This window comes from Cavia porcellus, unplaced genomic scaffold (assembly GCF_034190915.1).
Source record: "Cavia porcellus strain 051 isolate PalLab524CR breed Dunkin Hartley unplaced genomic scaffold, mCavPor4.1 scaffold_18, whole genome shotgun sequence".
Lineage (NCBI taxonomy): Eukaryota > Metazoa > Chordata > Mammalia > Rodentia > Caviidae > Cavia > Cavia porcellus.
Genome location: NW_026947501.1, coordinates 37,652,697 through 37,678,559, shown reverse-complemented (window position 1 = coordinate 37,678,559; position 25,863 = coordinate 37,652,697). Strand labels below are relative to the sequence as shown.

General features: G+C 52.0%; 1 protein-coding gene across 8 annotated transcripts; it reads right to left on the bottom strand.

Moving 5' to 3' along the window:
• Window positions 1–1,890: 1,890 nt before the first annotated feature.
• Elmod3 (ELMO domain containing 3) lies at window positions 1,891–25,794 on the bottom strand. 8 transcript variants are annotated; one of them, XM_023564753.2, is made up of 13 exons: window positions 25,609–25,794; window positions 24,825–24,963; window positions 22,905–23,191; window positions 21,860–21,937; window positions 21,058–21,124; window positions 17,324–17,392; window positions 16,279–16,370; window positions 15,054–15,177; window positions 14,748–14,870; window positions 10,885–11,015; window positions 3,538–3,614; window positions 3,204–3,346; window positions 1,891–2,808 (listed from the first exon to the last, which is right to left on the bottom strand). In XM_023564753.2, exons 3-13 carry the CDS (start codon window positions 22,956–22,958, stop codon window positions 2,606–2,608), a joined length of 1,161 nt encoding a protein of 386 aa, XP_023420521.1. In that variant the 5' UTR covers window positions 22,959–23,191; window positions 24,825–24,963; window positions 25,609–25,794; the 3' UTR covers window positions 1,891–2,605. The 8 variants fall into 8 exon arrangements, with proteins under 8 accessions (XP_023420521.1, XP_005003374.1, XP_023420522.1 ...); XM_005003317.4 differs by having other exon boundaries at window positions 3,204–3,331; XM_023564754.2 differs by having other exon boundaries at window positions 24,923–24,963.
• Between the last annotated feature and the right edge of the window lie 69 nt (window positions 25,795–25,863).

Genomic DNA, 25,863 nt, shown 5'->3' with positions numbered 1-25,863 from the left:
ATATGGTAAATATTAACATTTTAAAAGATGCATGGCATGAAACCCATCCAGCCTCCCCCTCTCTTTGGACACACTTGGCCTGTCCTTAGCACTCTCCAAAGCACTTCCGGAAGTCCTCTGGCAGGAGTGTCTTCAGCTGCACTCTAGTGGCTGCCCCAATGTCCGGAACTGATGGCAAACATGTACTCTTCACGGTCATTTTGACTTTGAGGAAGAGCCGGAAGTCACACAGTGCCAGATCCCGGAATGAAGCAGATGGGGACACTGCGCATACTGTCACAAGGCTGCTCCTTCCTGGGGGGTGGTGCTTGGCAGCAGCATTCACTGTACTTTTGATCCACATCACAAAGACATGAAAGAGGATTTAAAGAACTGCTTCAGAGCAGGGCGAGGCGGCACACACCTGTAGTTCTAGCACCAGGGGGCAGAGGCTCAAGGCCAGTTTAACTTACAAAGTATGACTCTATCTCAAAAAAAAAAGTGTTTCACAAATGTGATCCTGCTGGGCATGATGGTGCATGCTGTAATCTCAGCACTTGGTGCATGCTTGTAATCTCAGGCAGAAGGATTGCTGTGAGATCAAGGCTGGCCTGGGCTACATAACAAAGCCTTATCTTAAAAACCACCAAAAAAATCAAAACAAGGGAAAGTTTGAAGGTGGTTAATGGTGATGTGTCTTGTACTATAATAAAGTTTTTTTTTTTAAATTTCAGTATAGCTGGGCATGGTGGCATATGCCTGTAATCCCAGCATTTGGGAAGCTGAGGCAGGAGGATCATTGTGAGTTTCAGACCAGCTTGGGCTACAAAGTGAGCTTTCAAGGCCAGCCTGAATTGCATAGGGGGACCCTGTCTCAAAAAGACACATTTCAGTATATACCTGTTCTTGATCACACCTACATGACATCCTGGTTTTGATGCCTAGCACCACACATAAAGGTGGGTAGGACAGTTGACAGCTGACCTGAGGCCTGGCTGTTCCTTGCAGGACACAGCCTTGTCTGGCTGATGGGCAGGAAAAGCTCCAGGCTGGAGTGGCCCAGGTCTGGCTCTCACCTGCCTCCCTCCCTGGCGAGCTGCTTTCCCGTCTGCCCTCAGTTCGCATTCTTGTCTTGGGCTCTTGCTGATTTTGGCCAAGGGGCATAGAACCAGCTTCCTGTGGACTCCCTCCCTGTCCTCTCCAGGCTCCTGGTCCTCACCCTGGGCCCTGCAGGATCAGGTACCAGGGTGGTCTTTGAAAAGAGAGAGGAAGTGATGGAGTGGGTCAGGGCTTTGCTGAGTTTAGATTTAGGGTGCATCCTCAGTTTCCCACGGAAAGCGCAGGCCTTTTTCCAAGAAAATACAGATGAAGATCTTTCATGGTGCTGGGGTTTGAACCCAGGGCCTGTGCACTGAGTTAACCCCTCCCTTTTTGTATCTTATTTTTGAGACAGATCTGGCTAAGTTGTTTTGTTTTCCAGGCTGGACTGTGACCCTCCTGCCTCAGCTTCGGCTTTTTCATGTATGCGTGGTCAGTCTCGGCCCACAGCCAGTCTCTCAGCAGTCACAGCTGAAGAGGGAGGGGACTGTCCCCAGCCTGGCACTCGGTGGAACTGAGCCAGAGACTTTTCCTAAGTCCTCCCTGGCCATCTCCCGGGGCTCAGCCAGGCTTGAAAGAAAGGATGGGGTCTTAGTTACCACCTGGCAGAGCCAGCGGGGTAACCTGCAGGAGCACCATGCAGGCAGGAGGCAGGGCCTGCACATTCGGATGACCATCTGTCACCCAATGAGGGGGACAGCAGAGCCCAGCGTGCCCAGAAGCCACAAGGGAAAACCAGCAAGGGCCACCTCGTCCCGCTGCTTTGCTGGGGTCTAACCAGGTCTGGGATGAAAGACTACACACTTGGGTCCCTTATGAGTACAGCAATTCCTTTATTCTAAAAAAAAAAAAAAACCTGCTGGTGTGCAGTGAATTTCCCTGCAGCGAATTTACCTTCCCTCAGGCCAGAAAACGTCCTCAGGCCCGGGCAGCCTCCACAGGAGGACCTGCCACTGTGATGGGGCAGCCCTGGGGGCGCCCAGCCTAGTGCCCATTGCTACACCCTAAAGCACAAGGCAGGAACTAGGGGAGGAGGGGCCAGCATCGGGTGGGAAAAGCCGTCGACTACCCCTGGGCTGTGCTGCCCCCTGCTGGCTGCGGCCACTGTTACATTTTCCTCTTCACAACCAGACACCAGGAGCCCGGTACTGCTGGGGAGTCAGGCTCCGGGTCGGGACTCCCCTTCCGTGTGGAATGTACAAGTGTCAGGATCGGGGTGCCCATCTCACAGCCCACCCACTCCCTCCGAGATCCCTGGGGCCAGCCCTGGGCCTGGAGCCCTGCTGGGAACGAGACCTTACACTGGTCAGTAAGTCTGTGCTCCAGGCAGCCCGTGTGGTGGGCTCAAGCGCTGGGTTCTTCGGGCTGAGGCTGTTTCTCCAGCCAGGCCCAGGGCGTCCTAACCTCAGCTGCGGTGGCAGGAAGTGGCCAGCCCACCAGGGAGCGTGGGACATGGTTTGGCACTTGCCCTCCTAGCTCCCTGCGGCCCAGCGCGTAGGTAGGTGCTATCCGCCTGTCATGGGATTGCTCAGACGAGCCCTGAGTCTTCAGATGCACGAGGCTGCAGGTCACACAAGCCCGTGAAGGCGAGGTCCTTGTCGTGAGGGCCTTCGGGCCCAGGGTACTTCTGTAACCCCAGCAGGGAGGCTTGTCCCTCTGACAGCTGGGCCAGGTATACCTCCAGGCTCTTGAGCAACCGCCGGGGGTTCTTCTTGGCCCACACTTCCAAGTCTGGAACAGAGGACAGGAGCGAGGCTTAGGGAGCTTTGGACAGCACAGTAGCCGGCACCCCCAGACCAGCAGCTCCACTGAGCCGCCCGAACTCTATTTGTAACAGAGGCACAAGAGTCTCCAAGGATGGAGAGCACTGAGGATGGAAAGGGGAGGATGAGGAGCCAGAGAGAGCCCAGGGACCATGTACTCCCCCACCTGCGCAATCTCAACTCCGAAGAGCCCACCCAGCTGCTGGACCCAGCGTCCAGGCTTTGATTCAGCACATGTGACTGTCACCAGTGTATGACCTGGGGAGGGGACCAGCAGGCCGCTGGCGGTGGGCTGATGGATGCAGCTGGGAGAGGACATTGTGGGCTCTGGCCCCGGGCATGGGTGCTCAGAGATGGACGAACCTTTGAGGACAAATCCTGCATCAGAGATGGTCTTCTTCTGGGTCCTCCAGATGTGTGCAAGGCGGAGGAAAGTGGCGGCATAGAAGCTGTTCACCACAGGGATGACCTTCCGCTGCCGGTTACACTCCCTGCGGGCCAGACAGCTGACCCCTGGTTTCCTCCTGCCCTGCCTCCCGGTCCCTCAGGCAGCCAGCCCAGCCCAGGAGACCCCCACCAGTGTCCAGGGGTCATGAGATGGGCTGGGTGATGGGACATGGGGATTCTACCCAGGCCCGAGGGAGCTCACAGGGAGGAACAGAGAGAGGAGGACTGGGCAGGGTCTTGCTGGACTCACCTGGAGAGACACTCTTCCCTCAAGGCCTGGATGGCCATGCGCGTGATGTTCACAGACACCAGGCAGAAAGGGAATTGCTGGAAGGGAGTGGAGTGGGTCAGCGGCCACTGTCCCTGTGCTTCGTCATGAGGGGCGGCTGGTACCTTGGTGCTGATGCTGTTTCCCCAGTAGCCGGCCCTCCCCTTGAAGATGAAGCTGAGGCCGAGACCGCCAGCAGCATTCCCGAGGCACACCTGAGGTCTCTACCCCAGAGCCCACGTTCATGACCCCAGTTTTCCTGTCCTCGAACGTCCTGAGCCCTTAGCGCTCCCTGGCTTTCACCAGCTCCCCCAACCCCCGTTGCCTGCACAGCATGTCACCCCTACAGCTGTGATGAACATCACAGGAGGAGGGAGGCTGTGTTCTCAGGCTGCACGGGTCCTTTTCTGTTTGCTTTGAGACAGGATCTCACTGTGTAGCCCAGACTGGACTCCAACTCGTGGTGACCCTCCTGCCTCAGCCTCCAGAGTGCTGGGATTACACACGTGCACCACCACACCCAGCCTCTGTAGACCCTTTCTCTGGACTTCTGGTTACCTGGCTGCTCATCCAAAAGCAGCCAGGAGGGGTGCAAGGAGGTGGGAAGGCATCCTTGACTTGCCAGTGCTGATAGGGGCCCCCAGAGCGGGCGTGCAGGCACTGCCCTGAGGATCCAGTGCTTTATTTTAGGGAGGGCAAGTTCCTTCTTGTTATTTAGTAACAGTAAAACAAAACAAGCGTGACTTCAACATGGAAAGGGGCTCTGTCCACGGAACCTGCAGACAGCACTGGTTACTTCCATAAGCGCGTATTTCCCGAGAGGGAGCAGAGACCAGTGCGTGCCTCAGTGCAGAAACAAACCATAGAGGCTGAGGGCTCCTGAGAAAAGAACACTGTTACATTTGAGTACGTGCCCAGTGTCACATGTGCTCGGTAGCTGCTGCACTGCAGTGCATCTCTGACAGAGTGACTCCATCACTGTAGACGGTTTTGACCGCACTGGCCTGGCTGCCTGCTAGCTGTGTGTCCTGGAGAGTCACCACCTCCGGGATACTCGGCCTCTCCAGATCTCAGCACCAAAAACGGAAGGAGCTTGGAGTGTTGTGTGGAAAAAAGTTAACGTGGCAGGCCTGAAATTGCTGTCCTTAGAGTCCTGTTCACCGGTTTGGCCCACAGCTGGCATCTGGGAACTTGATTATTATTTTCATTTATTTATTTTGCTGTACTAAGGATCAAATTCAAGGCCTCTGTACTGAGCTACATCCCCAGCCCTTTTTTCTTTTGGGATAGGGTCCTACTAAGTTGTTCAGGCTGGGTTCAAACTTGAAATCCTCCTGCCTCAGCCTCCCAAGAGTGCTGGGTTTACAGATGTGCACCACCATGCCAGGCTTGAGAATCTGAATTTAGAGAGATGAGTGGCGCACTGTTCCTGAAATGCCCGTGAACCAGGTTTGTGCTGAACACCTGCTTTCCCCCTGTGATTCTGGAATTTGAGTCTCTGCCAGGGAGACGGCACCTCCATGACAGGTGACAGGGAAACCCTGGGCACTGAGCCTCCAATAGAGCTTCCCTGACTGGTATGTGGCACGCGATTGGATGCTGGAGAAATACTGTACGGTGCCATGTTTCTAGACAGAAACCAGAAGGGGCAGCATCACCGGAGCGCCAAACAGGAGCATAAAATCCCGGTTGTTGACTTCCACAGGAGGCCGCTTGGATGTGAGCACCTGGCTTCCCGTGGACTTGGTTCTGTGCATGGCGCCCCTTTACTGCCTCTGTTCACTCTGTGCTCACTTGTGCTGTGCACATCACCATGCGGGGTCCTCAGGGCAGGTCACTCCACCGAGGGATGGCCTCAGGCCCCACCCCAGCCCCACACTGGGTGGAGCTGTCACTAATCATTGGCAAAGCTGTGGTACGAGCTCCACCATCTGCAGCTTACATCATCTGTTACCTCCTGTCGTGCCAGGATCACTGTGAAGGCTGCTTAGGGTTGGACACTGCCTGCTTCTCCGGGCCACAGGGGAGGAACACGGTCAGCAGCATCGCCGCCTTGTCTGTCCGCCTCCTATCAGATTCCCTGCCTGAGACTGCCTCTCCTCTTCTTCCAGTATAGAAACAAATGTGGGGCCAGGAACAGGGAGCAACATACAGGAGGATCTAAACGTACTGTTCCACCACTCAAACAGTCTTACAAAGTCCGCCTGAAAAATAGCGAAAAACTGGATTTCAGACCTAAATGTCTCTTTTCTCCAGTATTTTCCTCAGTCCTGAACAAGGCTAGGCAGAGTAGGACACTGGCCATGCCTGTGTTTCAGGAACTGACCCAAAGGCAGCAGAGCAAATCAGAGCCAGCCACTGTGTCTCCCCTGATCACTGCTGCTTGATGGGCTGCGCTGCACGGAAGGCTGAGGCAGGGAGGTGGGAGCCTCTTCTGTGGGGATGTCTAGTTGGCCGCACTGCCCAGAGGCCCTGGAGCGAGCCCCCGGCTGAGAGGCACCATGTACAGGGCGCACTGCCAGGCCTGGTGGCGGAAATGCGAGCTCCAGGCCCAGGCTTCCCACTGCTGAGCCCCAGCCATGTGCAGACACTAGCTCTGTGCTAGAGAGAGGTTCACCAGGCTCTTCCTGCCTCCGTCTCTCACGGGGCTGTCATGGGGACGGAATGAAACAAATCTCAGAGCACTCCATGGCTGGTGTCTGAGTCAGCGTTACGATAAGGGGCTCTCTTGTCTGCCACCAAGACACCACTGTGCCTGGCCACTTGGTGTGGCCACGCTGTGCCACTGCTTCTCTGGGCCCTGGCTGGAGCCCTTGCCTGTGGCTGGGTGTGGAGTCCAGGAGTCCCTATGTGTGATGCATGTGGATACTGGGGCTGCAGTGGCTGGGATTGGTGTGGGCAAGCACAGTGTCCCCTATCGCCACCCTAACCTCATGGATGGCCTCTGAAAACCCTGTGTTGTGGAGATTCTGAAGGGCTAGGAGGCAAGTTTTTAACATTAAACACTAGAACTACCAACTGGGTGCAGGACTCTGTGCTCAGCTATTTGGGAGGCTGAGACGGGAGGATGGCTGGAGCTTGGGAGTTTGAGATCAGCCTGGGAAACACAGTGAGGCTCCCCGCCCCACTCCCAAAACTGGTGGGTGAAAGTCTGAGGATTAACAGGACATTTGCACAGTCTCCCAGTGTTTTTCCTTAAGATAGTTATGAATTACATGGGGAAAACAGAAACTTAACATGGAGAAACCTAGCAGACACTGCCACCCAGGTGATCAAAGCCAGATGTGGCAGCACACATCTGTAATCCCAGCACTTGAGAGGCTGAGGCAGGCGGGTCACCACAAGACCTAAGGTCACCAGCCTAAACTACATGGTGAGATTCCTTCTGCAAAAACCAAACACCAATGAACAAAGCAACCCAAGCTATCAAGGTCAACATCACTAGAGTAAAGACGCCCTGACAGTCCGTGTACCAGGCAAGCGCTCACTTCGGTGGTACTTTGGCCCAAACTGCATGACCTCTATCTAATTCCAGATGCAGAGGACTGTGGTAGGAGCTGAGCAAAGACTGCAGCTCGGTTAACAATTAGCTTTGACAACTGTCCTGTGGTTGTGTGAGATCGAGATCGTTATTAGGGTGAGCTGAATTTAGGGCCTGTGGGAATGCTCTGTGCTGCTTCTGCACCTTTTCTGTAAATCTGCAATTATCCCAGAATGAAAAGTGAAGCTGGGCACAGTGACGCAGGTGCATAATCCCAGCACCCGGGAGGCTGAGCGAGAGGACGGCAAGTCGCAGCCCAGCCTGAGCAACTAAGTGATTCTAGCTCAAAATCAAAAAATAGAAAAGGGCTGGGAAAGAAGCTCCGTGTGAAGGCCCTGGATTTAATCCCTAATACCCCCACCCCACCCCACCCCAAATAACCCCAACTCTTCAGGAAGCTGAGGCAGGAAGATCACAAGTTTGAGAACTCAGTGAGACTGGGAACGAAGAGCTGGGATGGGGGGTTCAGTGGTGAAGCACCTCGGGTTTCAGATCTGAGCTAAATCCCCAGCCCCTCAAATCCAGTATCACACACAAAAAGAGCACCTTGGTCAAACGCTATGCTCCTCCAAGAAACTCTGACCCCACAGGAAAGTCAGGGATCCCAACACCACCCACTTCCTTCAATGCTCAACTTTACTGTCCTCCTTATTTATCTTGAATGCGCCAAGACCAACTCCTTTTATTCTCTGAACCCCTTCATAGGAACTGCACAAGTAGCCTCTTCTCCCCTGGCTCACTGTCAAGGGTCTCCGGCAGGCTCCGGGTGACCTGTGCTCTGCCCCTATTTTCTATTTTTTTTTTTTGTCTTTTTTGTTTTTATCAGTACCAGGGATCGAACTCACGACTGCCTGCTTACAAGGCAGGCGCTTATGCCGCTGAGCTAAATCCCCAGCCCCCCCTATTTTCACCTCTCCCCGACTCCCGGAATCGTGCCACCGTGGGCCTGGCACAGCAGAGCTCAGTGTGCAATGCTCCCAGCACAACAGTGCTGCCGTCCCTAGCTGATGTCCCTATAAATCAGAATTTAGCCTCCTGAGCACCTGCCTCTGTGAGAAGGTTTCTGGGCGGCACTGCCAAGCCCTAGAGGCCTTTCTCCCTGCTCCCCCCCGCCATCACTGGACTTCTCCCCGCTCTCCCCTCCGAGGTGCAGCTCTCATTTTCCTGTTGTCAGGTGATACTGCCCACCTGCACCACTGCTGTCCATCTGAAATCACTACAAACCGCTCTTCCCCAGAACCACCCCATTTTTGGTTCCCTTTGGCAACAAAATTCCTTGAAAAGTTGTTTACATTTGGGCTGGGGATTTAGCTCAGCAGCATATCTCCCACCCCCATCCATTCTTACACTCAATCCACAGCTGAGCCTGTGTCTCTGACACTCACTGAAATATTCCCAGCAGGGTCACTCAGACAGCAGCTCAGGGCTGATGCTCCATCCCCTCCGCTCACACCTCCCAGCCCCTGCCCCCAGGGTGCCTCTTCCTTCCCCTGGGCACTCATCCCCTGGAAACGTTCCTCCAGTCCATGACTTAATGGCCCATCTGCATCAGTGGTGCCCACTCAGGGCTGAGTACAACTCCGGACACTGGGTCGGCTCAGAGCTTCTGATCTGTGAGGTTTGGAGAGGGGCCACACACATGAGGTCCAACTCTTTTTAATTGCTATTTTATTTTGAGACAGGGTCTCACTGTGCCCCCCAGACTGGCCTCAAACATGTCATCCTCCTGACTCAGCCTCCCTGGGAGGATTACAGGCATGTAGCACACCTGGCCAGACGTGCATGTCTAACAAGCGGCTTCTAGTCTGAGGATGGCATCTTCAGAGCCACGTATGCTGCCAATTCCCTTTCTTTTTTTTGAGACAGGATCTCACTGTGCAGTTCAGGCTGGCCTTGAACTCACAGCAGTCCTCCTGCCTCAGCCTCTTGAGTTACTGGGATTTTAGGTGTGCACCACCATGCCTGGCTAATAATTCCCTAATTTTAATCTCTAGCCCACAACTTTCCCCCAATTCCACACACACAGCTCACTGACCTCTCCACTTACAAGTCTGAAGATCTCTGAACACATATGACACAGCTGAACCCTCAACGTGCTCCTTCTTACCAACTGATGGGAACTCTATCTTTCCCCTTGCTCAGGCTAAAATCGTTAACTTCTTTCTTCATCCCAAATCCGTATCTACTCCATCGGAAAAAACCATGCTGGTTCTATTCTCTTACGCTTGTGCATGCAAGACTCCATATACGTAGCATCTGACCACTTGGCATCACTGCCTGTGAAAATACCCTGGTCCAAACTACTGTCACCTCTAATTTGAATTATTATGAAAACCCTCCTCAGCATGGGGGCACACACCTGAAATTCTAGCTACCAGGAGGCAGAGGCAGGAAGACTGAACGTTTGAGGCCAGCCTGAGCAACTTAGCAAGACCCTGTCTCAAAATAAAAAGGAATACGAATGCAGCTCAGTGGTGAGAGGTTGCCTAGCACACAGCAGGCCCTTGGTTAGGTTCCTTGGACTGAAACAAAAAAATGTAAGCTGACTCAGGTATGATGGTGCAGATCTGTAACCCCAGCACTGTGGGAGGCTGAGGCAGGAAGATCCCAAGTTTGAGTCCAATCTGGGCAATTTAGTGATTAAGCAACAGACTGTGTTTCTAACAATAAATAAATAAGGTTGGCAATGTAGTTCAGTGTTTGATTCCCAGTATTGGGGAGCAGGTAGTGGGTCCCCCTTTGACTTAGTGTACAACCCACAGTTCTCATGGCCTGCAAGGCTCTCGTCACTCTGCTGGCTGTCTCTGTGGCTTTCACTGTGCCCTCCCTGTTTTTCCCCTCCTGCTGGCATCCCTGGCAGGGCCGCATACCCTGCCTTTGCTCTGGCTTCTCCTGCTTTCTACAGTGTTCTTCCCCAAAGGCTGCTTGGACACCAGGCTACGTCCTCCAAGCTCAGCTCAAGCCTTGGTTTGTGTCTCACGGGGGCTCTGCTGATGCCCCATGAAATACCACAATGCCCCTCTTCTCCTGGCCTCCTGAGTGCCCATCACCCCCCCCACACACACACACACACTCCTCCTGTCGTCCTCTGTGACCGATGTAGGTCAGTACCCACTTCCTGCAGGGCCAGTGGAAGCTGCTGTCCCGTGTCTCTGCTGGAGGATCTCAGGCTGGGCTGTGCACTGCTGGACCCCGAGAGCCAGAAGTACCTGGCACGGGGTTGCTAAGTCAGCCTTCACTCAGTAAGTAAGTGAACCCCAGGTCTTATGAATCCGGATGGACACATGGAAGGACTCAGGTCAGGTGGCCTCAAGTGTCAGGGAGTTGACACTCCCTGGGAAACTATTGGCCAGAAGGCAGGGCTGGATAAAGAACAAGAGGCCACCAAGGCCACTCTGGCCCATGAGTAAGTCCCTAGGTCACCTGAAGGCCGGCTCTTCCCTTCAGGGTCAGGAGAGGCTACCACCACCATGCGAGGACGTCCCCGGAGAGCATAGGGCAGAAGCAGCAGCCTCACGGTGTGCCTAGTGTGCCGCACATTATCCCACCTGATTTTCCCATGAGCCACCTAAAGTCTCATGCCTTCCATCTGCAGATGGGGATTCCAGGGCTCCAGGCTGCTGAGGAACCGGCTGGAGACCACAGCTAACGGAGATGGAGCTCAGACCCAGCACAGGCCAGGCCGACAGGAAAGCCGTTCCTGAGCATCCTCAGCACTGGGAGAGCAGTGAGGTCCTGGCTGCAGGCCTCGCTCCACACCCTCTCCTGTGCATCCCACCGAAGCCCACCTGGATATGGTGATGAGACAGGCAGAGAATCTCCCGGGCCATGAACAAGGTCTTTGAGTCCATCACCAGGTACAGCAGGTGCAGGAGGGCGAGGAAGCCTGCCCCTCTCAGGTCCGTGGCTGGATTTGCCCCTATAAAGGAAACCCCACATATGCTGGTGAGCTGGGATGCACCAGGCCTGCTCTACTGAGCTCTGGCATGTAGTTCAGGGTGGCCTTGAATTCAGTGTGTAGCCAGGGCGTCCTCAAACTCAAGGTGATCCTCCTGCCTCAGCCCCCTGATGTTACAGTGATTACAGGCATGTGCTACTATGCCGGGCTGGGTTTGGCAGCATTATAAGGAGAAGAAGAGAGATCTGAGTTGACACATAGTGCCCTGTCTTGCTCTGTGATGCCCTCCCACATGTTACACTGCAGTAAGAGACCATGAGGAGATCAAGCAGGTACTGTGCCATGCTCTTGGGCCTCCCAGCTTCCAGAACCATAAGCCAAACAACTGTTTATAAATTACCCAGGCTCCAGTATTTTGTTATAGCAACCGAAAATGGACTAAGGGCAGATCAAAAAGCCACCAAAAAAAAAGCCTCTTTCTCTAGCCAAAGTGCCAGGAAAGGGGGGGCCTAGTAAGACAGAACATTTTAGACAGTATCCACCCTACTGCAACCGAACAGCACAGAGAGACGGGGTCCCCTCCCACTCCCCCTCAGCAAAGGCAGGGTGGGAGCCTGGATCCCACTCTGGCCTGACTGTAGAGAGGGTCCTGAAGTTATACCAGCCGTGTCACAGCAGAGAAGTGAGTGGGTCAGCAGAGGTCAAATGGGACAGCCAGGGAGGTGATGCCCTCTTTCCCCAGCTGGCATGGTATTGCTAAAATGAAGAGCAGAAATAAGGTCTACGGTCTCACAAGATCACACTCCCAAGTCTCCAAGATCTAACGGAAAATCACATGCTACCTACAGCAGAACCAGGACACTCAGGTTGGATGAGGAAAGGCACTCAACAGCCACCAATACTGAGATAATACAGATTTTGGAACGGTCTGACAAGACTGTATTATTTTATTTTTTTGTGGTACTAGGGATCACGTCCATGCCATGTAAGTAGTCTGCCACCGAGCTGCAGCCCCAGATCCTGACATGGATTTTAAAGGAACTATGACAGGCAGAATAATGTCCTGCTTCCAAAGATACCCACATCCTAATCCCCGGAACCTGGCTGCATGGCTTAAGATCGCAGGTGAAATTAAGGTTGCTCATAAACAGAAAGGGAGACTATCCTGGGACATATGGGTGCCCCTGTAATGAGAAAGAGCCATAAAAACAGAAGAGAGACGCAAAACCACAGAGCCACACAAAGCACGAGACACAGGTGTGGACTGAGGCTCAGAGAGACACTTCCGGGTTTGAAGGCAGAGGAAGGAAGGGAACCTTTTGGAAGCTGCAAAAGGCAAGGAAATGGATTTTCTTCTAGAGCCTCCAAAGGGCGATGCAGCGCTGCGGACACCTTAATCTTCTCTCATGAATCCTCCTCAGACTCCTGAACCTCAAACCTGGAAGATAACAGCACTGTATCTATTTTTTTGGTTTTTTGTTTTTGTCTTTTTCCTTTTTATCGGTACCGGGGATCGAACTCATGACTGCCTGCTTGCAAGGCAGGCGCTTATGCAGCTGAACTAAATCCCCAGCCCCAGCACTGTATCTATTAAGGCATTAAGTTTGAAGAAATTTGTTACAGCAAGAGTAAAAATTACTGCAGCAGTCATGAAATGCCTTTAGTAAGCAATTTTCGGTGGATATATTTACATAGACTTGGACAATACATTATACCTATATATATGGCACATTTATTTATATGTGTAGTGTTGGAGATTGAAACTAGGGCCATACACGTGTTAGCCAAGCGCTCTAGCACCAAACTACATGCCCAGCCATTTATTTAATTTTATATTTGTAATTTTAAGACAGTATCTCTCTAAACTGTCCAAGCTGGCCTCAAATGTGTGATCCTCTCACCTCAGCCTCCTGAATAGCTGGGATTACAGGTGTTTCCCCCCATGTGCTCTCCTGCTGAGGATTGCCATGATTTTGAGACTGGCCCAACAGCAGAGTGAAACCCTGTCTCAAAAAGACTCACCAACCAACCAACAAATAAATACACAGGCACACATACACACACACACAATCACAGGACAGGTTCAGCAGGAGAAGGGAGATAAAAGAGGAATCTGCAGCTAGGAGTGGTGGTGTACGCCTGTGATCCCAGCACTTGGGAGGCTGGGACAGGAGGATCGAAGTGAGTTCAAACCCAGCCTGAGCTGTACGACTAGACCTTCTCTCAACAACAACCAAAGAGGAATCTGTGAATGCAAAGACAGAACAACAGAAATTATTCAGTTTGAACAACAGGAGAGAAAACAAAACAGTCAAGGCAGATAAAACCAGGTGGGTCAGAGCCTTCGAGTGCTCTGCGGCTACAACAACGACTTTAAACAATGAACCGAGACCTGACTTTCCCCTTACCTGAGTCCCACAAGAAAGGAGAAAGTGTGGGGCTAAAGACGTCTTCAAAGAAAGCATGTCTGGAAATTTACCAGATTTGGCAAAAGACACAAACCTACAGATGGCAGCCGACCCCACGCAGGATCCACTGCAGAGAGCCACGCCGCGCCATGCCACAGAGTCCTGAGGCCTGCAGGCAAGTGGACGGCCATGAAAGTAGAGGCAAAAACAGCTCTTTATTCATGAGGGACAGATTCAGCAGAAAGCAGATTTCTCTGGAGGAACTAAGGAGGCCAGAGGAGGCAGCACATCTTCAAGAGCTGAAAGAAGAAACCTGGATGAACTCTGTACCAGCGAACCCCGAGAGAGGGGAAATCAAGACACTGTTGGATGAAGGGAAGCGCACGGCATCAATGTCCAGCAGACTAAGAGTGGCTGAAGGAAGGGTTTGCAATGGCAAGACGGCGATAAACAGGGAGCTCAGGGATGCCAGGAAGGAGGAACAATGGCAAGCATGAAGCGACACCCCTGTCCCTGCAGAGGGTGGTTTCCTTTCCGCAGCACTAGGGACGGTCTGCAGCGCTTCAGCACGCGAGGATGGTGCTCTGCCACTGAGCTAGGTCTCCGGCCCTTCCAGCAGCTGCTAAAATCATGTTTGATGGTCAGAACAAAGACTGTAACATTATAAACAGGACAATGTGCAGAGAGGACATACTAAAGACACAGTCCAGATGAGGAAGACAACAGGGCTTGAAAGCCTGTCAATACCAACAAACATGAGGATATAGCATTTCTCTTCAGGCTGGTGTGGTGACTCACGCCTGCAATCCCAGCACTCGGGAGGCTGAGGCAGGAGGACTGTTGTGAGTTCGAAACCAGCCTGGGCTACAACGTGAGCTCAAGGCCAGCCTGAACTGCGTAGAGAGACCCTGTGTCAAAAAGACTAAAAAAAAAGAAAAAGATAAGCAAGTCAGATTTCCAGTTTTATCACTTCAGTGCTTTCCAGCTCGTGCAAACATTTTACAACAGCTTGTGTGGCCACCAAGTGATCTTTCTTCCTGTCACCCTTGTACTATTGTGTCCCTCTCACTCACACTCCTTGCTCTCTTCCTTTCTTTTTTTTTTTTTTTTTGTGATATGGTCTCCCTACCTAGTTCAGACTGGCCTTGAACTCGAGGTGATCCTCCCGCCTCAGCCTGTCAAATGCTGGGATTACAGGTGTTCAGCACCATCCTTGTGTTTCAAATGCTGAAAGTACACTACACCTCAGGCCTCCCCTAGATGTCCCTCCTTGTGCTGCCAGCCATGCTGGACACTGTAGTCTCGCTCTAGTCCTGACACCAGAGCAACAAGCCACTTCTCTTACCCTGGAAGCCCAGGTCCTCCCAGTGGTCTCCGTGGAGGGCGCAGTCAAACCTGGAGCCGGTCAGCTTCCGGTAGATGGTCTGGAGGACTCGGCCGTGCACTGGGTCTTGGCTGTCCAGGCCACCTGCCCCGAAACACACCCACACTCTGCCTGACTGAACCCCAGGGGAGGACTGGGTGCATCAGGAGAACAGAGCTCACCCACCAGCACAGCAGATGCAAAGCCCTGGTTTGGCCTCAGCCTCGTGGGCCGCTCCTCCTGACCACATGCAGTGCCTGCCCCGCGGCATCCCGTGCACTTACTCACACTGAGCAATGGTCAGGACCAAGTCCCTCTCTTCCCGAAGGCCCTGGTGGAGCTTTGGAGGCCCAAACAGGCAGTGCCGGAGGGCAGCGAGCCCAGTCCTTCGAATGGTTGGCTGGATTCTTTTCTAGAGAGGAAATTGGCGCCATGGGCAGAGCGCTGGCTTCCCCTCCCTTGCTGATCTTACCACTGGCCTCGGACCTGTTCTCTTCCCCCAGCTGGGAATTGTCCTCAGGGCTACAGAAGCGGGCAGAAGCTGTGAGGCACCCGCTGGGTCCCCACACACAGGCTCTTCCAGCTCCTGGGCTCCTTGCAAGGAGAGAGATGCCCTAGGCACGGCACCACCAGCCAGCCCTGTGCCCTTGGTCCTCTGGGCTTGTCCAGCACTAGCAATGCCGCCAACTCCCAGTAGGGCACAGACGCACAACTGAGGGAGGCCCTTGTGTGGCCAGAAGAAAGCAGGCCTGGACACCCAGCAGGGCTGCCTCAACACTTCCTATGCTGTCCCTTTCTCTCTAAAGCCCTGAATTATACAGTCTAGCATCTCCTCAGCTTCTGGTGGGAAGGCCAGGGGGAGAGGAACTTGGTGGACCCCTGGAGAGATGCCTTTGAGGGGAGCAACAGCCTTGGGTCCTGACCAGCACCTTCCCAGCCTCGTGGCTGGGCCATCCTTAGATTACGATTTTGGCAGCTTCTGGCCCTTGGGACCCTATCAACCATCTCAATTTCCATCTTCAGCCTCTCCTGCCTGAATCAGATTTTAGGTTGAAGATCTGACTGACATCTCTTTCCGCTGAACTTCCTACTGTCACTCAAGACAGCCTAAAGAGCTCCTCGGCTTTTATTCTCCCAAATATTCGTCATCATAATAGTTTTTAAACTCCTAAATGGCTCCTGGCTCTTTGAGAGAATTTTTATCCACTGGCCATGAATCGCTCAGCTCCCTGGACAGCTTGCTTCCTCTCCAAGGGCTACCTGGCCCTTGATTCCTATGAGCGAAGAGCGGGGACAAGTGACAAGGCCATATGGATTTCCTGGGCACAGTCCCACCAAGGCTACCGGGGCCCTGCACCAATTATGAGTCCTTGGCCACTTGTGACCCCGGGCCCCGAGATTTCTCAAGTCTGGCTGGGCCCTCAACTGGAAGCCTCCATCTTGCTTGTCCAGTGTCCGACCTTGGTGGGGAGAAGGCACTCGCTCAAGACCCCGAACCTCCCTTCCCCTGTACCTTGAAGGAGGAGAGGTCCAGAGTTTGAAAATGCTGCAGGGCCTCGGAGAAGGAGATGAGCTGCCCTGGCTGCTCTGAGCTGGCCTGGCTCCCTGGAGGAAAGGGGAACACGCCTGAGGGTTAGACGCAGTAGTCATTCTGACAGTGGACAGTTACTGAGGGCCCTCTTGTTGTGCTCTCCAAGCTAAGCACTGGCTCCCAGCTAGAGGGCACTCACCTACACTCCAGCCCATTCCCTTCTAGGGAGCTGGCATTATGCACTGCCGCCTCTCTTGGACTAGGCTATTTGAAGTCTTGCTCACTGCCTGTGCAATGGGGGGACAGACCTGTCCTGCCAGGTGCTCCCTAACTCCACATGGGGGAGCAAGTCACTGCATGAAGGAGGCGCTCACATAGGCGTGTGCCACTGATTTGGTCGGGGGGCCCTTCCTAATCACTACGATGTCCCTTCTCATGCCTGTGCAGGACCCCTCACCTCATTATAGCCCAGATGGAATGAACTCATCATCAATGATTCAGGCTGACACCATTCACCGGAACCCCTCCCTGAAGCTCAGCAGGGCTCAGACCTAAGCCAGCTCCAGGCTCCACCTCCCACAGCTCTGTCCAAGCCTGGCAGGAAGGGACTTGAGACAGCTTCCATGCAGCCTTTGGAGCCCTCTAGCAGATGCCTTTAGCCCCTTCCCGAGGATCCTGCTTGTTCAGTGTGCAGCCTGACCAGGCGCATGCCTCTCTCCTCCTGCCCACCCTGACACCTCCCGAGGCTGACTCTGACCAAGGGACCCTGGCGAGGAACGCTGTGTTCCCTCGGGCTGGGCAGAAGGTGGACAGGGTGGTGACCCTTCCCACTGCACTCCTTCCCATTCCCTCTGCAGGCAGATGGCACCACCTTTGGGTTTGAGAAACAGCCCTTAGGTCACACAGGTAAAACAACAACACTGAAGAACTGTGTCTCCTAGTGCTCAAGTCACAGTCAGTCCCATGTGGGGACGGTGCCCTTGCTAGCCGATGTGCCGTGTGGCCATGGCACCATTCCCATAGTTACCTGCCTCTGGCTGGATGGTGTCCACAGCCTCCCACTCCTCTTGGGCTCTGAGCACCTCTGGGCTTACAGCTGCAGTGGGGTGAGAAGGAGACCTTGTAAGATCGAGGTGTTTTGGGGCCACTGTTGCAGACCCCAGCCTTGGCCGGCTGCCTTGAATCTCATCACCTCCTATTACTCTTCACATGGAAGCCAGAGTGAGCTGCTTCTTTTTTTAAAAAAATCATTATTTTTTGTGTGTGTATGTGGTGCTGGGGATCAAACTCAAGACCTTCTGCATTCAAGGCAAGAGCTCTACCACTGAGCCACATCCCCAGCCCTGAGTGAGCTTCTGAAGGGCAGCTCTGACGTCCCCACCTGCTCTTCCAAACTCTCTGAGGAGTCTCCCTAACCCTCACGACAGAGCCCACACTCGACAGCACAGCGCCCGAGTCAAGTCCCTGAACAGTTCCAGGGCTGAAGAGGAGGCTGGAGTTCTCAGGGCTCTCTGTCCTCTCCCTCCTTGGAGCCTCCCACAGCCCTCTGCGTCCTCAGTCCCGAGCCTGCGGTGCAGCCCCTCCTCATCCCTATCTCTCTCACCCAGTGCCTTCTCAGCTACTTCAAGTGGATTGCAGACATTGCTGTGTGAGGTGCAGATGCTCAGTGATTACTGCAGGGGGTACCTCACTCTCCCACTAGGCCGTGATCCAGATCAGCCCCTCTCTGCCTCATTATCTTGGCTGAGGCCCTCACATGATGAGAAACTACCAGGCGAGGGTGATGGTGCTTAGAGGTGGGGCCTTTGGAAGTGGTTAGTGTTAGCGTCATCAGGTGGCTCTCCCATGATGGCACACTGGTGGCTTCACAAGAGAGACCAGAGGGGACACCTGTGATGCCCTTGCACCAGCTACCACCAAGGATCCATCACCAAAGGCAGCCCTGTGACCCTAGAATACTCATAGTTATGAGTACAAACAAACCTCTTTTCTTTACAAAGCCTCAGGCATTTTGTTACAGCAATGAGAAAATGGACTAAGACAGAGAACATAATTGCAGGTTAAATAAAATGCTACCAAACACTAGTAGAAAATGAGGAAGAAAAAGGGGAAGCAGTGGAGGAGAGTTTCCAAAAGCACATTGGAAAGCCAAACTGTGTATAAATTAGGTATCTGCAAAGTTTCCACAAAAATTAGCCGAATTTCTTCAGCAAGTTACTCAATCGACTGGGACTCCTTTGAGGCTGCTGCCTGGTTGAGGCAATCCTCCAGCCTCCTAGGAGAGTATGAGGGGCAAAGCTGAGGACTCAGTAACTGTCAGCCGTCATGGGTGCCACAGCTGAGGGCTTGGCGCTGGCAGGGCAGGGACAGTGCGCAGCGAGATGGGTCCAGGGTCCTGAATGTCTGACCTCCCTGCCTTCACCCCTCACCTACATAGTTTCACTGGTGCCTCGCCCTTCCATCTCACCTACAGGCAATGGGGCCAATCTCGGAGCTGACAACTCCTCAACTACACCCAACCGGATCAAAGACAGAGAGGCAGGTGCAGGGATCTGCTCTCACAGACCCTGGCCAACACGAAGTGCAGGGTCTCAGCTGGCGGTATCGAGCTGGTGGCCAAAAGGGCAACAAATGCTTGAGCCAGGTGAGAGCTTTTCCTGGCCTCTTGGAACAACCCAACTCTGAAAGTGACTGACACAAAGACCACTTTCCCTGACACATGGGAGAACACAGGATGGGGGACAAAGCTTCAGGACATTAACAGGGCTCATGTCAGAACAGCCCTCTTTCCCCCCGTTTTAATTTCCTCCTTTGGCCTCTTCTTTTTATTTTTATTTTTTTCTTCCATTTTTTTAAACTGAAGAACAATGGTGATTGAATCAGTCTATTAATTCAAATTAGCAAAGAGTAATTCCAAAAATATGAGAATTTTTTCATATGACTGAAAGAGCTGGGACAAATATTCTAGTTGTATTAAAATATAAAACACTTTGGTATTTGTGATAAAAGTGATTACTGCCGGGCGTGGTGGTGCACGCCTATAATCCCAACACTCAGGACCTGAGGCAGGAGAACGGCTGCCAGTCTGAGGTCAGCCTGGGCTGCAATGTTAGCTCAAGGCCAGCACAGTGAAACCTGGTCTCAACAAGATAAATAAATAAATCAATGTAGGTTATTAATTTACCAATGGTGTCTTAACCACATAGGGCACAGATAAAATCCCATTAAAAGAGGCTTTGTAGGGCTGGGGTTCGGCTTAGCAGCAGAACATTGCCTAACATGGGTGAGGCCTGGGTGAGTCACTGCACAAAGGAGAAAGAAAGAAAAAAACCAAACTTTTAGATTCCAAATAATTTTTCTACATTTGAGTACTTATAAAAGCCTAGTATTTCTGGAGATTATGTTTGCAATATGTAAGGTTTAAAAATAACAATATATAACAATAAGCCCACTCACCGTAATTTATATTTTGGGTAAAGCACCTTGTTCACATTTAATCGTTACAAAGACCCTACCATGTTCCGATATAAGCTGTTTTTAAAATTTACTTCTAGCCTGCAGTGTCGGAGATCAAAGCCAGAGCTTTGTGGGTGCCAGGCAAGTGCTCTACCACTGAGCCGCACTGCCTGCCTTGCCGGTCTTACGACTGAGGGACAGAGGATTAGAAAAATGAAGTCGTTTCTCAAAGGCACGGAGGTGAGAGAGCTAGAATCTCAGTGGAGGTATCCAACTCCATGAAGGTGCTTCCGAATTATGAGTCCCTTTCTCCGTAACAAACTAGCAAGGGGAATGAACTTTAAATATAGTGCAGGAGACAGGATGTGCTGAGCACGCCTGTAATCCCAGCACCCAGGAGGCTGCGGCAAGATGACTGCATGTTCAGGCCAGCCTGGAGAACTCTGAAAGGACCTGGTGGAAGACTACTTTCCCTGACCCATGGATAACACAGCAAGAACCCACCTCAATGGGGCGGGGGATTTAGCTGAGCGGCATAAGCACCTGCATGGCAAGCGGACAGTCCTGAGTTCGATCCCCAGTACCGATAAAAAGGAAAAAGACAAAAAAAAAAAAAGAACCCACCTCAAAAAACAAAACAACACACAAACAACAACAACCAAAAACAACTAAAACCCATAGCACAGGCAAGAGCTTGGAAAGCAGACATCGCAGGATATTCTTCCGCACACACCACAGCACTGCCTCTCCTGCTGGCTTCTTTCCTCCCTCCCTCCTCGCTTTTTCTTCCTTCCTGTTGTTTGCTATTTCTTATTTTGAAACAGGATATTTACTAAATCGCTAAGTTGCCCAGCCTGAGTTCACACTTGTGATCCGCCTGCCTCAGTCTCCTAGAGTGCTCGGATTATAGGCCTGCACCACCAAGCCTGGTTATACTCCTCTGTGTCACAGTATCTCTTAGAAGAGAGGAATTATTGCCAGGCATGGTGGCACTGAGGAAGCTGAGGCAGGAGGACTGCCATGAGTTCAAGACCAACCTGAGCTAATTAGCAAAACCCTGTCTCCACCTCCCGCCCTGCGATGAGAGAGGTATTATTATTGGCACTGTGTTCTTTCCATAGAGATTACATGGCTTGCCCAGAAGCACACCATAAACTGTTAGCAGGGAAACTGACCCCTAAGTCAGCACTGATTCTATTTTGCCTTGAGGAATGATAAATCTACAAAGTGCAGGACAAAAGGCAAGGGAAATTCAGATGATGAAGGGCAGGTCCCAGGGCTCCCAGGCCCCTGGGGGGTCCTTACTTGGCTCCCATTCATCCGCATCAGCAGTAAGGGCCTGGAGGATGCTGTGCTTCTTCAGCTCTGAGATCTGGGGGTAGGGGGAAGACAGGTGACTTTGGAGAGGGTGGAGTCCGCCCCCAGCACTTCCCACCCTCTCCATGGAATACCCTCAAATCTGGGAGCCAAACGGATCTGGTCTGCCCTGATGCACTGAGCAAAGCCTTTTAGTCAGGGATGGCGGTGCAGCCTGTGATCCCAGCTCTTGGGGAGCCTGAGGGAGGAGGATCACCCTGAGGTTTGGGGCAGGCTGGGCGATACAATGAGTCCAAAACTACATAGTCCTAAACTACATAGTAAGAGCCTGTCTTGAAAAACAAAAACATTCATTTTTTTTCTTTTGTTTTGACTTTGGTGTTGACTGAACCCATGGCCTTGGTAGGCTACACACGCACAGGGCCACTGAGCGACACCCTAGCCCAAAAGTCAAACTTACAGGGGCACCCGGACAGCTTTATCTATCACAGAGCAGCTCCGTAACATGAGGAATAATTGTGCGCCTGCCATGAGAGTAAATACACAAAAGGCCACACCCCCATCGGAGACCGCTGCGTGCCTTTGGTATTCCCACGACTTTGTACACTCTGCTGCACTGTGGCAGTTAGGGGGCAGAGGTTGTGGGGTTCATCTGTGTGAGCACCCCTGCTGAAGTGTGAGCTCCTGGAAACAGGGTCTATGCCCTCCTGTGACCCCAGGGCCTAGCACAGCCCTGGCACCCCATGGTGGCACGGAACAGGCAGGGCGCTACAGTGTGGGTGATACGTACAGGGACTCCTTTAAAGGCCGCAAGAGCACAGCTGTTCTTGTCCTGTGGTGGAGAGCACCCGGCAGACACTCCTTCAACCTGTAAGACAGACCACGGTCAAGCTCTTGGGCACATACCAACCCCAGGCCACAGCTGGAACGCTGCCCTTTCCACAGAATCCCAAAAGAATGAATTCAGAGAATTCAGCTACAGGAAATACTGTGCAGAGAAACCTCAAGTTAATACGGTCTGAAGAAAACCTACAAGCTGGGGACGTAGCTCAGTGTAGAGCACTTGCCTAGTAAGTGTGAGGCCCTGGGCTTGATCACCAGCAACACACACACACACACACACACAACACACACACACGCATGCATGCATGTACCCACACAGGAAGAAAAATTCTATTATCTCAAAAAATTTACACTTTTTTTTTGTATTGGGGATCGAACTCACAACCTCACGCTTGCCAGGCAGGCACTCGAACCACTGAGCTAAATTCCTGGCCCTTTACAGATTTTTTAGCACTGTTAAAAAGATAAGTAAATTAAGCTGAGGGAGGCTATTTCCCCTGACCTTTTTCTTAATTACATCTTTTACCTACTATAGTTAAACTTGAAAAACCATTTATAGCTCACATCACAGATATAAGGCTAATTTTCTTAACATGTAAAAAACAAATCCTACAAATAAATAAGTTAAAAAACAAACAAACTTGACCCAGATGTGGTAGTGCACCCCTGTGATTCTAGCACTTGAGAGGCTGAGGCAGGAGAATCAATGTGAGTGAGTTCAAGGGAGCTCGGGCTACAGAGTGAATTCAAGGATAGAATCACCTTTCCTTGTTTGTGGTGCTAGAGATTAAACCCAGGGCCTCATGTGTGCTAGACACGTGGTCTACTCCTGAGCTACACTGCAGCCCAGAACCACCTTTAATGGAACAAAGAGCTATAGAGAGTTTTCCTGAAATATTTCTAAAACTCCACATCCTCTTGGTATATTCTCTCCTTTATGACTGGTGATCTGCCCGAAGCCACCACCTTCTTTCCCAGATAGGAGCGCTTACCTGGCCATCTCTTAATTCTTTCTCATTATGGCAAGAGCAAGATTTTTCACTCATGACTCAGAGTCATCTGTTCAAGTGAGCTTTGTCCTGGGCTCAGAAAGAGTTTAATAAGCTCCGAGATCTGAAGCTATGAAGTGAGCCGAGGATCCAACGGCTCTACCTTTGCCTTCCTCCTTGGCAGTCATTCAGACCAGGAGTAACAAAACAGTCCCTGTGTGCCATCACCAGGGTGTAGCAGGTCCCCATGTGCATTCTAAGAAGCTCCTGAGGACTCTGAAGTCTCAGCTCTGGAAAAGGGAAAAAAGAAAACTGGTTTCATCATTCAGCTACACCTTGAAGAAAAAAATGACTTTTTTTTTTGGTTTGGGCTAAATGGCTGCCTGAGCACTAGGCATTGCATCTAGGCTTTTATTTTGGGTACCAGGCAGGCGTGTGTGCTGCTGAGTTGTACCCCTGGCCCTTATAATCTTTAAGCAGCAGTGAATGAATTCTGAATAAATGAGCTGCCGTAAGCAGATGCCTGCATCTCATTACGCATGCCACTGGTCAGCAGGGGACCATGCAGCAGTCCTGGGCTGGGCTTTCAGTGGGCAAAGGCAAGCAGCACTACTCTCTCAGCTGCAGGTTCTGTCTCTGGGGATAACGGGGCTGGGACCCGGGCCACCTTATCAAAGAGGGGAAGCTGAGTAGCTGAGTAGAACCCTGGTGGGTGTTCGTAAATGAAGAGCTCAGGTTTTGCTGAGGTCCAAAACACAAGTTGGGCTCCTAGAAGGTGAGAAACTAAAAATTTGAAATTCAACACAATGGCTTAACCTTTTCCAATTTTGCTTTTTTTTGTTTTTTGGTGGTGGTACTGAGCATAGAATCAGGGCCTTTACACTGAGCTCCATTCCCAGCCCTTTTTATTTTGAGGTCATGTCCTGCTAAGTTGCCAAGCCTGGGCTGGATTTTTGATGCTCCTGCCTTAGTCCCTCAGAGCACTGAGATCACAGGCACGCACCTCCATGCCTCGCTTATCAGTATGATACACGCGCCAGCTACTTAGCCAGTCTGGCCAACTCCAAGTGTGTGGTTTTGCCTTTGTTTTTTTGATGCTGGGGATTAAACTCAGGTCCTCACTCATGCTAAGCAACAGCCCCAATTCTGAGTCTTTCATCTCACACTGTCTGCCTCAGGAAAAGGGCTGGACAAGGATCAGATACCTTACCCTAAGGAACTGGACATCAGGGACACCTATCACATAAAAGATCCAGATTGTGATTGGGCAGGCTCATGTGCAACTGACAATCATGCTTCACAGACTTAGGTGGCAAACAAGGTGTCCTATCTGTGGGACTATGATTTAGATTCTCTAAGAAATGGCTGCCACGCATGGTGGCACCAACCCTGTAATCCTAGCACTCAGAGGAGGCTAAGGCAGAAGGATTGCCATGAATCCTAGGCCAGTTTGGACTACACAGTGAGTTCAAGGCCAGTCTGAATTACACTGAGACTCTTGTCTGAAAAAAACCAAAACACAGTAGGGCGTGATGGCACACATCTACAATCCCAGACCTGGTAAGGCTGAGGCAGGAGGATGGTCCCCAGTTTGTGGTCAGCCTGGACTTAACATAATAAGTTCAAGGCCAGCTTGAACTACATAGCAAAACTCTGTCTCGAAAAACCAAAACCAAACAAACAAAACCTGGTATCTTTGTCAGGACACATTGATTATTACCACTAAGAGGAGGGATATCTTCTGGATCTTGCAGTGGACATCTGACTCACTGTAATTCGTGGGGGGAGGGCAGCGCCCCCTCTGTTTGAGTATCCCAGGATATATATAGCCTTTTGTCACTGGGACCTTGGCACCTGCCTCCTTTTACTTGTTTTCAGCATGGTCTCCATGACAGCATAGGACAAAAACACAGATGCGTCAACCTTGGCGAGCAAGTGTGAGGACAGCAATCTCACGAAGGCTCTTCTACTCCTGTAGGAAATGAACCAAGTGGCGCAGAGGCATGACCAGCTCTACACACCCTGCTGCACTGCTGACGGCTTCAACAGGGACAGCTACTATCTGTATCACAGAGACAAAGAACAAAGATTCTTGGGTTCTCTCTGACCAGTGTTAGGCACCTGACAGCTGGAAACTGCCCTCCCAGAAAAATGGATCCTTCTTGAATCGCAGCTATGCGTAAAGGGGCTGTGACTTTTCAACTGCTTACTGGAATTTAAATTTCCTAAATTATTGGATTTGGACGCTGATCCATCCTTAAGCACAAATGCTCACATAGGTGCCATACTTGTTGCCTGACCCTTCCACAAAACCTAGTCCTTGAGCAGCAACCTGTCCTATGTCCACAAAGTAGAACTCAGCCAGAGCCAACGTCGCGGGTGACAGGAGGGGACTGTCAAGGCCACTGCTCCAGCTCACGGAATGGCCCAAGGCCGGGTGCTTGCTGGTTTCAAAAGGGGGCTCAATTCATCAAACTCCTCCGTTAACCACAGGCTGGAGGGGACTCAGGAAGGAAACTTTCTCTCTGCTTTAAGCAACTAGCTTCCGGGCATTCAGAGAGTCCAAGGAAAAATCGGGACCAGAACTCAGGTCCTCTATCTCCCAGAAAAGACTCTCCCTGTCCTGCAATTTTGAGTCTCGGGCAGCCCCACGGCGATCGTCGGCACCTCAAAACCTCTAGCTTCAGACAGCCCAACCCTTGCTCACCCGACGCGTTCCCAGCGTTCCCAGCGTTTTCCCGGTGGGGGACCCCCGTCCCTGCTGGACTGCATCTGCGCACGCGCAGTGCCTCCCCTGCGGCCTCTCGGAATCCGCCCCCTCCTCGGAACTACATTTCCCAGTAGGTACCGAAACCTTCGAGGTGCTCCAAAGTGGTACGAATAGCCGGGAGGGTCAACGTATGCCAGAGATTGGCTTCGCGCCCGAGAGGCTTGTCTATTAACTATGAGAGTGGCCTCCGCC

Excerpts from the sequence above, each read along its gene's own strand:
- Elmod3 (XM_023564753.2), bottom strand. The coding sequence starts at position 22,958 with ATGAGTGAAAAATCTTGCTCTTGCCATAATGAGAAAGAATTAAGAGAT. Across the intron at positions 21,938-22,904 it reads AAGAATTAAGAGATGGCCAG|GTTGAAGGAGTGTCTGCCGG; the intron begins GTAAGCGCTCCT and ends TCTGTCTTACAG. Across the intron at positions 17,393-21,057 it reads TGCGGATGAATGGGAGCCAA|CTGTAAGCCCAGAGGTGCTC; the intron begins GTAAGGACCCCC and ends ACCCCACTGCAG.